Source organism: Oryx dammah, unplaced genomic scaffold (genome assembly GCF_014754425.2).
Source record: "Oryx dammah isolate SB20612 unplaced genomic scaffold, SCBI_Odam_1.1 HiC_scaffold_17, whole genome shotgun sequence".
In the NCBI taxonomy this organism is placed as follows: domain Eukaryota; kingdom Metazoa; phylum Chordata; class Mammalia; order Artiodactyla; family Bovidae; genus Oryx; species Oryx dammah.
In genome coordinates this window covers 4927775-4944701 of record NW_024070201.1, presented here as the reverse complement: position 1 = coordinate 4944701, position 16927 = coordinate 4927775, and the positions used below count along the sequence as shown (strand labels likewise).

The 16927-nt window shown below is 36.4% G+C and overlaps 1 protein-coding gene across 2 annotated transcripts in view; it reads left to right on the top strand.

The window, feature by feature from the left end:
• DYNC2H1 (dynein cytoplasmic 2 heavy chain 1) overlaps positions 1-16927 on the top strand; it is a 388421-nt gene that overhangs the window by 102108 nt on the left and 269386 nt on the right. For both annotated transcript variants that reach the window (XM_040257838.1, XM_040257837.1), the window contains exons 46-51: positions 2385-2487; positions 3034-3201; positions 8955-9085; positions 12007-12255; positions 12722-12830; positions 16071-16184. In XM_040257838.1, coding sequence (XP_040113772.1) covers positions 2385-2487; positions 3034-3201; positions 8955-9085; positions 12007-12255; positions 12722-12830; positions 16071-16184 — 874 coding nt within the window. The remainder of the gene's footprint in view (positions 1-2384; positions 2488-3033; positions 3202-8954; positions 9086-12006; positions 12256-12721; positions 12831-16070; positions 16185-16927) is intronic.

Below are 16927 nucleotides of genomic sequence, written 5' to 3'. Positions count from 1 at the left end.
CTCAGGCTTTATTTTCCTGTCATTTATATTTTTCTCCTAGAGAGTAACTCTCAAGGGTAGATGTTTGTGTGTGCCTCATTCACTATACATCTTCTGGTACAGTTTCTAATAGACACCCAACCAATACTGAAAAAACAAATCAGTGGGTCAGCGGTTATTCTGCTTTGAGCTCAAAATTAGCATATTTACAATGGAGTTTGTTTTCTTTCTAAAACTAGATCTTTCTCCTGACTTCTGTCAGTTTCTGTCTTTCGGGATTCAAACCTGAGAGTAATTTTTGATGTTGATTTCTTTCCTTCTGTCTGTGAAGAAATGTTTAAAATACTCTGATAAAGTAAGGATGTAGAAGATATTTATTGAGTACCTTCCATTGCTGGTCCTAAGGATACAGAGATAACTGTGTCACTGTTCCTCGAGAGTGCACACACTAATGAGGGACCTGATCATATAAATAAACTATTAATAAGGTGTAGTAAGTATATCAGGGGCTTCTCAGGTGGTACATTGGTATAGAATCCACCTGCCAATGCAGGAGACACAAGAGATGTGAGTTAATCCCTGGATCGGGAAGATTCCCTGCAGTGGGAAATGGCAACCCACTCCAGTATTCTTGCCTGAAAAATCCCATGGACAGAGGAGCCTGGCAGGCTACAATCCATGGGGCCACAAAGAGTCAGACATAACTGAGTGACTGAGCACCCAATATGTGTATCATTAGCAGTATGTACTAGTTACAGAGACAGCATGAAAGAGGGAGTGAGTAACTTTGTTGTGTGTGGTAGATTTTTAAGAGGAAATGTGGTCTAAGTTTTGAGAAATGAAGAGAAATTCACAAAGTGACCTAAGATGAAAGAGGGTCTTCCTGGGTAAAGGGAATAGCATGTGAAAGTTATGAAAGTGTTTGTGGAAGATGCTGTTTATAGTATTCGAGTAGAAGTGCGTGAATGCTCTGTTGCTTCATTCATGTCTGACTCTTGGCGATCCTATGGATTGTAGCCTACTGTCCATGAAATTCTCCAGGCAGGAATACTGGAGTGGGTTGCCATACCCTCCTACGGGGGTCTTCCTGACCCAGGAATTGAACCTGAGTCTCTTATATCTCCTGCATTGGCAGGCAGGTTCTTTACCACTAGCACCACACAGAAAGCCCACAGTAGGAGTAAGGAAAGAAAAAACTATGTTTTCATAAATTAATTCATATATTAGGTGATCAGGGCCAGAGCAAGAGATGTGGCCCTGTCTGTAGGGAGCAGGGCACAGGCTGTACACTCATTGCTGGTATATATGAGTTGTGCTACCTTGATTTGTTTAAAGTTCTGTGACCTCTTAAACATAAGATAGCTCTGTCCTGCTGTTATAAAGTGGGTCTATCTTACACCCATGAGCACCTTGGAATTATAGCTCCCATTTTACACTTCGGTTGGCTTTCCTTTGGCATCTGGTCCCATCACTTCAGGGCAAATAGATGGGAAAACAATGGAAACAGTGACAGACTTTACTTTCTTGGGCTCCAGGATCACTGCCTGTGGTGACTGTAGCCATGAAATTAGAAGATGCTTGCTGCTTGGAAGAAAAGCTATGAAAAACCTAGACAGCATATTAAAAGGCAGAGATGTTACTTTGCCGAAAAAGGTCTGTATAGTCAAAGCTGTGGTTTTTCCAGTAGTCATGTATGGATGTGAGAATTGGACTATAAAAAAAAGCTGAATGCTGAAGAATTGATGCTTTTGAACTGTGGTGTTGGAGAAGACTCTTGAGAGTCCCTTGGACTGCAAGGAGATCCAACCAGTCCATCCTAAAGGAAATCAGTCCTGAATATTCATTGGAAAGGACTGATGCTGAAGCTGAAACTCCAATACTTTGGCCACCTGATGCGAAGAACTGACCCATTGGAAAAGACCCTGATGCTGGGAAAGACTGAAGGCCAGAGGAGAAGGGGACGACAGAAGATGAGGTGGTTGGATGGCATCATTGACTCGATGAGCTTGTGTTTGAGTAAGCTCTGGGAGTTGGTGATGGACTGGGAAGCCTGGCGTTCTGCAGTCCATGGGGTCTCAAAGAGATGGACACGACTGATGGACTGAACTGAGCTGGGTTTCCTTGAATTCCTTTCTTTAGGAGGACTTTTTAACTTCTTATTTTGTTTTCTTGCCTGGACAACCTTTTATCGTCTTACTGAAGTTTATGAACAACTTATCTTAGATAATGTTTTTTTAGGTGCATAAAATATAGTATACAAGATAACTAAGGAAATCAGTAATGTTGAAATACGATTCCACTCACTGGTAGAAAGTGACATTCCTGTAAATTTAAAGTGACTGAAAAATTTACATCATGATTATAAATTTAAAAGAATGGGACAAATCATTTGCCTTTTTTTTCAGGTGCGGGCCAAATTTACAGTTGATGATTATAGTCATTATTTCTTTACTCCTTGTATCCTTACCCAGTGGGTTCTTGGCTTATTCAGATATGATTTAGAAGGAGGTAAGTTTTGCTTTTATGATTTCAAATCACTTATCTTTCTTTAGAATGTCATAGTGTGTCTCTCTGTGTGTATTTATGCTGTGTATTATATTTATAATAGATAAATGAGTGTTATAATGATAATATTTTAAAAATTATAATTGAAATAATGTTGATATTAAATTTAAACATGATATGAAAATTGTGATATTTTAGTACACTTCCTTTTCTAAACTATGATTGTCACTATTAAAACTTGATATGAGAAAAAATGTAATCATTATTCTTTATAGCCAAAACAAGTTTAATATGCTTTTAGGGATTGATATTTTTATTAAACTACTAGAGATAATAGTGTTTAACATATCCTTTAAATAATCAAAAAATTGACCTACTCATTCATAAAATGAATTTTAACTCTTTTCCCCTTTTTTTTCTATTTATCTGATGCCAAAATTATGGTATGTAGATTCTCATTCTCTAATTCTTTCTAATGTTATGTTGAAATAGCCCATTTTTAAATCATTTGAATTTTACTATAATTAAATAAAATTTTATCTCTTTTAGGATCCTCAAACCATCCTCTAGATTATGTATTAGAAATTGTAGCATATGAAGCACGGCGCTTATTCCGTGACAAAATTGTTGGTGCAAAGGAACTTCATTTATTTGACAGCATTTTAACATCAGTGTTTCAAGGAGATTGGGGCTCAGATGTACTAGATAATATGGCAGGTAATATAGTTACAGAGTTTTTGTAAATATATAAATGTTATGAGAACTTTCAAATTATTTTTCTTTCTGATAGTATGATTTCATATATCTAAACAAATCAAAACTTTGGCTAATTTAGGTATTATTGAATCACTTTACTGTGGAGTAAAAATTAATACAACATTGTAGATCAACTGTGCTTCAGTAGAATAAAATGAAAAGCCCTAAAACCTTGAATAATTTTAATGTTTTAACCATAAGAAGTTGCTTTGTCTTTTGTGCTAGATTTCAGTAGTTATTTTCCAAACAAAATAATGACGGTAATTTTTTTTCTTGGAAACAGTTGTTCAGACTGCAAGTGTTTTATATTTGCAATTCAAAATTGTGTTTCCTGAAGGACTTTTACTAATAAAAATAACCATATATGTGTGATACTTAAAAGGTCATAGCGAAGATCCATATTTAATTATAATGAACTTTCATTTGAGAATAATGGCAATTCTCAGTCCTGTCTCTACTGTTAGTGTCATTAGCACAGAACGTGTACCCTATTAGCAGCTTTACCCATTGTTACGATAAACAAAGCATAGCACCAAAAGAGCTCTGTTACATTTGCAGCTGTTGCTGCTTAATGACCAATTTGTATTATGAAAATGCTGTAGGAGTGATGCATGTAATAGGAAAATCAACATGGTGAAAAGGACTTAGAAGAAGACTAGCATTTGAATCTATTCCGTAATAAAACTGCTTTTAAGCTACAAAATGAGTTTTTGTTGTATTAGAGTGTAAAGCTAGGCTTCAAAAATACTACATATAGTACATTATATTGTATCTTTCTGCATTTGATATTGGTTCCAGGGTCATAATGACATAAGTGAAGGGGAGGCTTAAAGAAGAAAGGCATGTTAAGATTGATAGAAGGAATTTTCTAGGTGCTGCTTGAGTTTTAGAAATAAGACAATATGAAATGCTAAGAGAAGCCTGATAATAGTTCAAAGTTGACTTGATTTTGAGTGAGGTTTTATTCATTGTATACTGTAGCTTTCATGGCTTAGCATGGAGAACTTTTGTTCTCAAATACTACCACTTTTCTCAATCAAAAAACTGAGTTAATAATCTCTCTTCCTGCAAAGAAAATGATATATCCTTTGGACATTAGATAGTATTAGTGTGTTTTTCTCTACAGTTTGTATCTTTTAGAGTCTCATGTAGGACTCAATACATAATGTCTTTTCTCAGTATTTTACTTTTAAATAAAGGATTGTATTTTTTTTTAAAACAGACTTGATATCTGTTAGATCTTGGCAAATAGGACTTTCACATAGTAGAATATTAGTTTATTAAGAAAATAATTTTAGATACTTAAAAATAAACTAGATACATTCTGAATATATTTGGGATAAATGATGGAATTTAGGGGTATAGCAGTTTAGAGACTAATTCCTTATTTGAGGAAGTTACTTTGAAACTTTTTAAAATAATTTTTATTTTGAGATAATTGTAGATTCATATGCAGTTATAAGAACTAATAGAGAGAGAGAGAGAGAGAGAGAGAGAACATGAATTTTGTACTTGTTTTCCCCCATTGGGAGCATCTGACAAAATTATAGTACAAGGTCACAGCCAGGGTATCAACATTGCTACAGTTAAAATGGATCAACTCCTCTCCCGTCCTCTGGAAATGACCATCTTTTCAGTATTTAATTTTGCCATTTCAAGTATCTTACTTTTCATTCGGGATAATTCTCTGGAGATATATGCAGACTCTCAGGTGTTTCAGTGGTTTATTCCTTTTTATTGCTGAGTAGGTATTTTGAAATGCTACCATTTCTTTCACTGTTTACTTGTTGAAGGGCCTCTGAATTGTTTTTGCTGTTTGGCTCTTAGGAGGAAAGCTGCTATAGCCATTTATGTACAGGTTTTCTGTGGACTTTTTTGTTTCTCTGAGATAAATGCTCAGGAATGCAGTTGCAGTGTTGAATGGTACTTGTATGCTTAATTAACAAATAACAGAACTGCCACATTGTTTTCTAGAGTAGCTGTATTTCATTTTATATTCCCATCAGCAATATATGAGTGATCCAATTGCTCCACATCCTTGCCGGCATTGGGTGTCATCACTATTTTTTATTTTGGCCATTCTGATAAGTGTATATTGATGTGTCGTGGTGGTTTTGTTTTGTGTCTTGAAAATGAAGTTGTTCAATGAGGTTGAGCATCCAGGGTCTTCTGTATGTCCTCTTCAGTGAAATATCTCTGTGTCTTTTGCCCACATTCTAATTGGATTTTTAAAATATTGAGTTTTTAGAGTTCATTATGTATTTTAGATACTGTTCTTTTAGTGACTAGCAAATATATTTTCCCACTCTGTAGCTTGTATTTTCATCTTCTTAATAGAGTCTTTTATAGATAAAAAGTTTTAACTTGATGAAGCTCAATTTATTAATTTTTCAAAGGTTTTTTTGGTGTCAAGCTTAAGAACTAGGTGTAGTCCTAGATTTTGAAGATTTTCCCCTACCGTTTTCCCCTAAATAGTTTATAGTTTTATATTTTATTTTTTTATTTTTTTTTATAGTTTTATATTTTAAATCAGTGATCCAGTTTGAGTGAATTTCTCTGTAAGGTGTGAGACTTGGGTCAGAGTTCATTTCTTTGCCTGTGGTTGTCCACTTGATCTAGCACTGTTTGTTGAGTAGTTACCTTTCTGCCTTGAATTGCTTTTGCACATTTTTCAAAAATTAGTTGTGCAGGTCTGTTCCTGGGCTCTCAATTCTGTTCTGTGATGTATGTCAGTCTTTCTGCCAATAACATAGTTTTGATTGCTGTAGCTTCCGTTCAGTTCAGTCGCTCAGTCGTGTCCAACTCTGCAACCCCATGAACTGCAGCACGCCAGGCCTCCCTGTCTATCACCAACTCCCGGAGTTCACTCAGACGCACGTCCATTGAGTCAGTGATGCCATCCAGCCATCTCTTCCTCTGTCATCCCCTTCTCCTCCTGCCCCCATCCCTCCCAGCTTCAGAGTCTTTTCCAAGGAGTAAACACTTCGCATGAGGTGGCCAAAGTACTGAAGTTTCAGCTTTAAGGGATTTGTTTTAGATCATATCTGAGTGGTCTAGCGGTTTTCCTTACTTTCTTCAATTTAAGTCTGAATTTGGCAATAAGGAGTTCATGATCTGAGCCACAATCAGTTCCTGGTCTTGTTTTTGTTGACTCTATAGAGCTTTTCCATCTTTGGCTGCAAAGAATATAATCCATCTGATTTTGGTGTTGACCATATGGTGATGTCCATGTGTAGAGTCTTCTCTTGTGTTGTTGGAAGAGGGTGTTTCCTATGACCAGTGTGTTCTCTTGGCAAAACTCTATTAGTCTTTGCCCTGCTTCTTCTGTATTCCAAGGCCAAATTTGCCTGTTACTCCAGGTGTTTCTTGACTTCCTACTTTTGCATTCCAGTCCCCTATCATGAAAAGGAGATCTTTTTTGGGTGTTGGTTGTAAAAGGTCTTGTAGGTCTTCATAGAACCGTTCAACTTCAGCTTCTTCAGCATTACTGGTTAGGGCATAGACTTGGATTACTGTGATATTGAATGCTTTGCCTTGGAAATGAACAGAGATCATTCTGTCGTTTTGAGATTGCTGTAGCTTAGTGTCTTAAAATTCCATTGACTGTTTCCTTATTTATTCTTACTTTCTCAGAATCGTTCTAAGTATTTCAGTTCCCTTGCCTTTCTATATAAATTTTAGAATAATCTTGTCTTTATATACAGTGTTCCGCATTATGGTAAGAATTGTATTAGTTCTGTATATTGTTTTCAGGAAAAACTGACCTCTTTATTATGTTGATTTTTCTAATCCATGGGCATAATATATTTATTCATTTATTTACTCTTTGCTTTCTTTTGTTAGTGTTGTATAATTTTTAGCATATGTCCTATAACATATTTGTTAGATTAACACCTAAGATTTTAAATTTTTTTGAGCAGATTGCAGAAAACCAAGTTGTATCTTGAACTTCCCTTGTAGCTCAGTCAATAAAGAATATGCCTGCAATTTGGAAGACCCAGGTTTGATACTTATGTCAGGAAGATCCCCTGGAGAAGGAAATGGCAACCCACTCCAGTATTCCTGCCTGAAGAATCTGATAGACAGAGGAGCCTGGCAGGCTGTACAGTCCATGGGGTCACAAGAGTTGGACATGACTTAGTGACTAAACTGTACACAAGCTGTATCTTAAAGAATGACTATATTAAGTGAAGAAGAGAGGAAGGGCATTCTAGACAAAGGAAAAAGAATATGCAAAGACTCAAAGGTTTGAGGAAAAGAGTATATCGTAGGATACAGAGGAAGATAAGAGGTTCAAGCAGTCGGTGAAGCCAAAGTTTAGCCAGATTGCCTTGATTAGGAAGATTTCTTAAGGCAGTGGGAAGCGATCTGTGATATTGGAGTGCAGTGGCACTGTCCGATTTTGTTTGTGTTTGTTGCTCTAGTAGCAGTGAGGATACATCTGATGGGGCAGAGGCTTGTAGCAGGGATACGAGTTAGGAGCATGCTCTTAAAGTTGAGAAATGATGAGATATGAAGACAATGAGCTGTTTTTTACATGTGTTTGAATGTTTTTCAAGTGTCTTTTGGGAGCCTACATAAAGTTTATCCTTTCTATGAGGAGTGAAATTAGGTTTGTCTTATTCATTACTTATTTCTAACAAAGTACAGTGTTTAAATACAGGTCTGTGATAGATATGTGTTTAATGAATGAATCTGCGAGTTATATGTCTGTTAAGCAATTGGAAATATGGGATTAGACTAGAGCTGGGAGACCTGCCTACAGATCATGAATCAGATTTTGGTATATATTTAGATAGTTGATAATTTAATATACAGAATAAGATTAAATAATTCCAAGGGAGTATTTATCATAAAATTAAAGCATAACAGGCTGACTTTGGATCCCAATGAAACTAAAAAATATGAGTGATAAGTGGACAGCTGAAAAGGAATATTGGTAGTGACTTGATGAGCCCAGTATAGATTCAAGGAAAAAAGCTCCTTTAAGGAGATGCGCACAACTCACTTTAGGATAATGACTATAGGGAAGATTTGGGTTTGGCGCCTATGGCAGTATTGTTGTTCCCAAACAAGAGTTTATTTTATTTCTTTATTTATTTTTTAACTTATCTACAATTTTTATTTTTTATTTATTTATTTTTTTAAATTTATTTTTTATTTTACTTTACAATTCTGTACTGGTTTTGCCATACATTGACATGATTCCACCACGGGTGTACATGCTGGTTTTGCTAAGTAGAAAATGTGAGAAATGTGATGGAGAAAGAAAGAAGAATGTGGGTCTAGGGAAGGGAGGTCTGTTGCTGAACGCACTGTATGAGAAGAAGACTGATGGAGCAGTCTCCCAGAGGAATTGGGAGGGGAAGTTTCAATAACGGTGAACAGATTTTCCTTATATGGTAACAGGAACACTGCTATAGATAAATTTAGGGAAAGTTGTGGTGGTTTTTTTTCTAATTACAATTTGATTAATTTTTCTTTTATTTTAAAAGATAGGGCTCTTGATATTATTTTTAAATCTGTGTTCTTTTTCAAGAATAATTTTGAGATTGTTTTATTTATTTGCCATTTCAAACTAATTAATCTTTGCCTTTTTGGGGATGTTCTTATTTGGACTAATAAAATTACAGATGGTTTAGTGTGAAATACATTTATTGATACTCCCATTAGAAATAACACATATGAGGAAAAAATATCTTTCATTTGTACAGATAATTTCTATGTTACGTGGGGTGCCCAGCATAATTCAGGAACAAGGTCAGTCCCAGGACAACCTTTGCCTCCTCATGGAAAACCACTTGGAAAACTAAATTCTTCAGATCTTAAGGATGTTATTAAAAAGGTAGGATATGAATCATGAATTTGAATTGGGATTTGATTATGATTAAAGCCATTTTCACAATATTTGTTGCAAGCTTTCTGAGGGCATGAAGTGAAAGATCTTCTAATAGGAGAAACTGGTTTGTGAAGAAACACAGAAGACAGCCCAGTGTGTCAGATCTAACCAGAAGCACATGTACTTACACAGATAAGTCTAAAATTGCTAAGATACATGCTAGGAAAAGGTATCTGAGATTGGAACTATTAAAAAGACTTAATATTAATTGGGAAATACCACTGTTAATATACTATTAACAGTTAATATACTATTAACTGCTCATCCTAGAACAGTGGTCTTAGCATTTAGTGAGCATTAGAATCACTTTGAGTACTAGAAAATATTGATGACTGGGTCCCATCGTGAGAAGTCTGATTCAATAGGTGCTAATCTGAACTTTAAAAAATCAGAAAGGAATCCAAATTTTTGATGGGCTCCTAAATGATATTGATGTTGCTGTTTCACTGAAACTATTAACAGCACTGTCCTACAGAGTGTGTGTGTTTTTTTTTTAATTAATTGTAATAATAAGCAACCGTATTGCATATGATTACTTCAAAGATTAGTATTTGTGTGGAAGTCAGTATGGATTTCATACCAAGAAAAGTTTTTCATGGCCTGGGAAACTGATTTATTTGACTGGAATGGGTATTGCAAAGTTTGGGAATATGCAGTTGTTGTTAAATGTGCGAAAGTTGTCCTCTCTCTCTCCCTTCCCTCTATCAGTGGCTCCTGGCAGGGCATACTACCTGTTACAGGCTTTGGATTTGTATCTGAGCAGTACATAAAAATGAGGGTTCACAAAATATTTTCAGTTAGGCACTGTGTTTTGAGAGTTTGGAAATTGTCTTACACTCTGTGCACACTGACTTCATGGCTTGTTGTTCTTTTGTTTAGTCACTCACTCATGTCTGACTCTTTGCATCCCCATGGACTGCAGCACGCCAGGCTGTGCTTCACCATCTTTTGGAGCTTACTCAAACTCGTGTCCATTGAGTCAGTGATACCATCCAACCATCTCATCCTCTCTTGTCCCCTTTTCCTCCTGCCTTCGATCTTCCCCAGCATCAGGGTCTTTTCTAGTAAATCGGCTCTTCACATCAGGTGATGAAAGTATTGGAGTTTCAGCTTCAGCATCAGTCCTTCCAGTGAACACCCAGGACTGATCTCCTTTAGGATGGACTGGTTGGATCTCCTTGCATTCCAAGGGACTCTCAAGAGTCTTCTCCAGTACCACAGTTGCAAAGTATCAATTCCTCGGGCTCAGCTTTCTTTATTGCCCAACTCTCACATCCGTATGTGACTACTGGAAAAACCATAGCTTTGGCTATATGGGCCTTTGTTGGCAAAATAATGTCATTGCTTTTTAATATGCTGTTTGGGTTTGTCATAGCTTTTCTTCCAAGGAGCAAGTGTCTTTTAATTTCATGGCTACAGTCACCATCTGTAGTGAATTTGGAGCCCAAGAAAATAGTCTCTCACTGTTTCCATTGTTTCCCCATCTATTTGCAATGAAGTGATGGGACCAGATGCCATGATCTTAGCTTTTTAAAGGTTGAATTTTAAGCCAGGTTTTTCACTCTCCTCTTTCACCTCCATCAAGAGGCTCTTCCTCTTCACTTTCTGCCATTAGGGTGGTATCATCTTCATATCTGAGGTAATTGATATTTCTCCCAGCAATCTTGATTCCAGCTTGTGCTTCATCCAGCCCCACATTTCACATGATGTACTCTGCATACAAGTTTAATAAGCAGGGTGACAATATACAGCCTTGATGTACTCCTTTCCCAATTTGGAACCAGTCTGTTGTTCCATGTCCAGTTCTAACTGTTGCTTCTTGACCTGCATACAGGTTTCTTAGGAGGCAGGTGAGGAGATCTGGTATTCCCAACCTCTTGAAGAAATTTCCAGTTTGTTGTGATCCACACAGTCAAAGGCTTTAGTGTATTCAATGAAACAGAAGTAGTTGTTTTTCTGGAACTCCCTTGCTTTTTCTATGATCCAGTGCATGTTGGCAGTTTGATCATTGGTTCCTCTGCATTTTCTAAATTCATCTTGAACATATTTAAGTTCTCAGTTCATGTACTGTTGAAGCCTGGCTTGGAGAATTTGAGCATTACTTTACTAGCGTGTGAGATGAGTACAATTGTGCGGTAGCTTGAGCATTCTTTGGCATTGTCTTTCTTTGGGATTGGAATGAAAACTGCCTTTTGCCAGTCCTGTGGCCACTGCTGAGTTTTCCATATTTGCTGGCATGTTGAGTGCAGCACTTTTACAGCATCATCTTTTAGTATTTGAAATAGCTTAAGTGGAATTCCATCACCTCCACTAGCTTTGTTCGTAGTGATGCTTCCTAAGGCCCACTTGACTTCACATTCCAGGATGTTTGGCTCTAGGTGAGTGATCACACCATCGTGTTTATCTGGGTCATGAAGATCTTTTTTGTATAGTCTCTTCTCTGTATTCTTGCCACCTCTTTTTAATATCTTCTTTTTCTCTTAGGTCCATACTGTTTCTGTCCTTTATTGTGCCCATCTTTGCATGAAATGTTCCCTCGGTAACAAGTGGTAAAAGTTGGATAGTTTGAAGTCTTTATACAACCTACTTATCTTACTCTGCTTTTTACTAGGTATATTAAAGATATTCAAAAGTAACTGACCGTTGTGGACTCATGCACTTGTTTGACATCATGTAAATTTTTCCTTAGAAAGTGCCATGCAGCTGGATTATTGAATAGATAAGAGAGTGTGAGACAACACATATTTACTTAACCTCTTTTCTTGAGTGCACCAAAAATATAATGTCTTAATCTAGATCATTAACAATTTGTTATATAATTGAGACTTACATTAATTATGTAATATTGTTTGGGTTTTTTTTTAAAGGGTCTTATTCATTATGGACGAGATAACCAGAATTTAGATATTTTGCTTTTCCAAGAAGTCCTGGAATATATGTCTAGGATTGACAGAGTGCTGAGTGTTCCTGGAGGTTCACTTCTGCTAGCAGGACGCAGCGGTGTGGGTCGTCGGACCATCACTTCTTTAGTCAGTCACATGCATCGAGCAGTGCTGTTTTCACCGAAGATTTCCAGGGGATATGAACTGAAGCATTTCAAGAATGACCTCAAGCATGTACGTGCCTCACAGTCGTTTACTTTATTTGGTTTTAAATCCTAATTATTTATTATTCTAAAAGGCTTTAATGGCCCTTAAGTCTCTGATATACAATATAGTCTTTATTTTATTTTTATGATTTTTTTCTTCATGATTTTGCAAAATTATGTTTTTAGCTCTCAGTACCTCAGATTATGGAATGTTATATGACTTGGTAAAGATAAACAAAATGTAGGATTTAAGACATATGTGGGTATATTTAAAAATAATCCTCTAGCTTTTAATGTTCTAGCTATAAAACAATTAAATGTTATCCCACTAGTATTTGTTTATGAACTGAATTTACTTTCCAAACTATATTTTGATTACTCAATAAAGTATCAGTCAATAAAAATAACTTAGTTTACCTACAGAATGAACATTTTTACCAATATTTGCCAAAAAATATTGAGTGGGTTCTGGAATGTACTTTCTCTTTGTGCAGGTGCTACATCTTGCTGGAATTGAAGCCCAGCAGGTAGTTTTACTTCTTGAGGATTACCAGTTTGTACATCCTGCATTTTTGGAGATGATCAATAGCCTTTTGTCTTCAGGCAAGTGAATGGGTTTTATTTAAAGAAAAATAAATAATGTAAATATTATTCAAGTGAAGTTATCTTATATAAAATTATGTTTCAGAAAATATTTGGCATAGCTTGTACTAAAGTGATAGAAAGTTAAACATTAAACATGCTCAGAGCAGGAGAACTGAGAAATCCTGTTTTTATGAAACCAAGAGGTTGTGGAATTATATAAAAATGATTAAATATTGATATTGGTAAATATACTGAATAATTTGCCTTCTTATACACTTTTGGTGGGACTATTAGATAATATATATCACCTTTTGGGAAAGTTCAGTTCAGTTCAGTTCAGTCGCTCAGTCGTGTCCGACTCTTTGCTACCCCATGAATCGCAGCATGCCAGGCCTCCCTGTCCATCACCAACTCCCAGAGTTCACTCAGACTCATCCATCGAGTCAGTGATGCCATCCAGCCATCTACTGACCTGGGGAGTTCCTCTTTCAGTATCCTATCATTTTGCCTTTTCATACTGTTCATGGGGTTCTCAAGGCAAGAATACTGAAGTGGTTTGCCATTCCGTTCTGCAGTGGACCACATTCTGTCAGACCTCTCCACCATGACCCGCCCGTCTTGGGTTGCCCCACGGGCATGGCTTGGTTTCATTGAGTTAGACAAGGCTGTGGTCCTAGTGTGATTAGATTGACTAGTTTTCTGTGAGTTATCAACCAGTATTTATTTAAAAAATGTACTATACCCTTTGATATAAACATTATATTAAATTGTAGAAATTTAGTTTGTAGACATAAAAGAACTGTAAAGAAATATGTAAGAAATAAGAGATATGCTAGAACCTCACTGTCCATCATTAGTGGAATAATTTAATAATTATAATATGGCCTTAAATATGGCTATATAATAGCAGATATATTTCAGATATATTAGATCTCATATTTCTTGAATTGTGGTATACTCTTGTCTCTGGAGCCAGCTTATCTTTTTGGTGAGTCCCTGAGGAAAATACCTGCAGTTTCCTATATTTCTTCCTTTCCTGCAGACTTTATGACGGTTATCAGTCTGCTGTAATGTATAATCATTGTTAGTAGAATTAGTGTGAGATAGCTGTTTTGGGTCTTTCATGGTAGCTCAGTCGGTAGATAATCCGCCTGCAATGTGGAAGACCTGGGTTCGAGATCCCCTGGAAGAGGGTATGGCAACCCACTCCAGTACTCTTGCCTGGAATCCCCCGTGGACAGAGGAGCCTGGTGGGCTGCAGTCCATGGGGTCACAGAGAGTCAGACACAACTGAGCAACTAAGCACAGCTTTGTTTTGAACTTGGACCAAGAGTGTTTTGGTACTTAAGTGTAAAATAAACTTTGTTAAATCTAGCTTCAGCTCTCTTAGTTGCTCCACTCCAGGGACTGAGGACAAGTTTACACGATGCTGTTGTCCCACTGCGGTTTCATATAATACATGTTTTCAGTGCTGCTATGTAGACTCTGCATGAAGTAGTCTTTTTGTTTCCAGAATTTAAGAGCTTTGGTTGAAGAAAACATTTTGTTTGTAAAGTAAGGTGTCTACACTTTAGTGCCCAAATGAGAAAGACTCTAGTTAGACAAGTAGTACATCAACTTTTGTCAAAGTAGAGGTAATGGTATAGTGAAAGTACTATGCCTCTTTTGTAAATAACCTATTTTTTTTAGAGATTCCCTGATAACTCAGTTGGTAAGGAATCTGCCTGCAATGCGGGAGACCCTGGTTTGATTCCTGGGTCAGGAAAATCCCCTGGAGAAGGGAAAGGCTACTCACTCCAGTATTCTGGCCTGGGGAATCCCGTGGATAGTACAGGGGTCGCAAAGACTCAGCGACTTTCACTTTCACTTCATTTTGATTTTTAAAGGTCTTATTTCTGCGTATTGCTTAAATTGTCACTAGATGGCGACTTTGTTCCTTTTGGCTGATGTAAAGTAGTAGGCCAGATATTCAGGGTTTTTGTTTTAATTTGTGAAAGCAAACATTCAGTAAGCATTAACCCAGTACTTACTATATGATAAATTATCAACATATAACAGCAAAAATAATAAACTTAAATTTTGGTTGTTAATTTTTCTAACTTTTTTTGGCAAAAATATTTATGTGAAAAATACTTTCAGAGGAAGTACTTAATAGGCCCTTTGGTCTCTTTTCTTTATTTAAAATTCTTATTCTCTATAGAGTATATAAATAGAACTAACTTTCTTTATTAAATTTAAGGATACAAGGGTATCTTGGTACCGCTCAAATTTATATTTTTTACATGTATGTGCTTGTGTTTGAATATGTACACAACTGATGGCTGGGTCATGATCTGGTACCTCTGAGATAAGCATAAAGAAAAGTAGTAATTTAGACTGTGTTGGACTTTTCATGAATGCAGAAAAAAATTTTTCATTTAATCTTACAGTTTCTTGTGAACTACAGATATATTGATTTAATACATATTTATTAAATAACTGGATTTATGGTGGTGAGCAAGCCCTCTATCAAGTTCTTATACTCTTACCACCTTTATTTGATTTTCATCATTCTGTTGCATAGTAGCACGCCATGACTAGTTCTCCTGATTTCCAGTAACAAGCTCATTCATTAATTTATTCATTTATTAACAGATATTTATGGTTTAGATTCTTTGCCAGGAATGTCCTAAGGTTAATATTGATCATAATTAAATATTTGCCCTTCTGGGAGTTTAGAATCTAACTGGGCAGGGAGAAGTAATTCATTTATTATTAAATGATGTGATAAATGCCAAACAGTGATGTTTGGATATTATATTCAAGAGAAAAGAGTACTTTCCCTAACATGTTGGTATTCAGGAAAGGCTCATGGGTGTGGCAGTTGGCAAAGTAGTGTCTTGAGGGATAAACAATATTTTTAGTGGAAGATTTGGGGCAGAGCAAGATTGTGGTATGATGTATTCCAGGAAGAGGAAATATTTCATTAAAGTTTTAGAACACAAAAATGTTCACTGAGGTTAGAATACAAAGTCTTGGAAGAGGGTAGAGAAGGACTTGGAAAGGCAGATAGATGAACGGTTAGTGGGAAGAGTTTGAATTTTTTTGAATGAAGGTTACAGGTAATATAGAGGTGATAGGGCTTGCTTGTTTTGGAAACAAAGATTGAATAACATCAGATTATTTAATATAAAAATAGAAGAAGCATCGTGTATGTAAAATGTGTGTTGAATTTAGTGTAATGTAGCTAAATCTCAGAAGAAATATAATGTTCTGCAGGTGAAGTTCCTGGACTCTACACTCTCGAAGAATTAGAGCCCTTGCTCTTGCCTCTTAAAGATCAGGCTTCGCAGGATGGATTTTTTGGACCAGTCTTCAACTACTTCACATATAGTAAGTGCCATAGAACTTATTAATTTAATTTTGCTTCATGTGAAATAGGTGCCATTGAATCTACCTTATTTTCTCATTAGATTGCAAAGGTATCTTAAATTCTGGGTCCATTTGGTAATTTATATTTTTTTCTTTTTTAAAGAACTTTTAGAAAATAGCCGGTAAGCAGACTAAAGGCTAACCTATAATAAAAACATGTTAAGTAAAATTTTAGCAAAAGGTAAGGATGAAAGTATGGTAATGTCTTTTGGGATATTTACTTTGCTGCTTTTGTTTCCATGTGGTAAACTTAGTACCTATCTTAGAGAGTTAGTGAATTATTTAGATTGTGCCAAATGGCAATCCACTCTAGTACTATTGCTTGGAAAATCCCATGGACAGAGGAGCCTGGTAGGCTATAGTCCGTGGGGTCACAAAGAGTCAGATATGACTGAGCGAGTTCACATTCTGTTAATGAGATGACTTTTGTTAATGAGATGACTTTTGGCCAGCACCTAGGGGTGGAGGCTGGTTGCCAGGGAAACCAACCACATGAGTCCTTCCTCTTTCCCAGAAATCCACATCAGAAGGCGAGTGATCAGCTAAGCCCTTATTATTGAGTCCTGGTGTTGGGGAGGGGTGGCCTTCCCCCTTCCCACCCTAGACTCACATAGTACAGAACATACATTCACTCCATCAGCCTGGGCCCCTCACTGCTCTCAGCTTTCTGCTCCATGTCACCTCTTCTTAATCTTTTTTTTTAA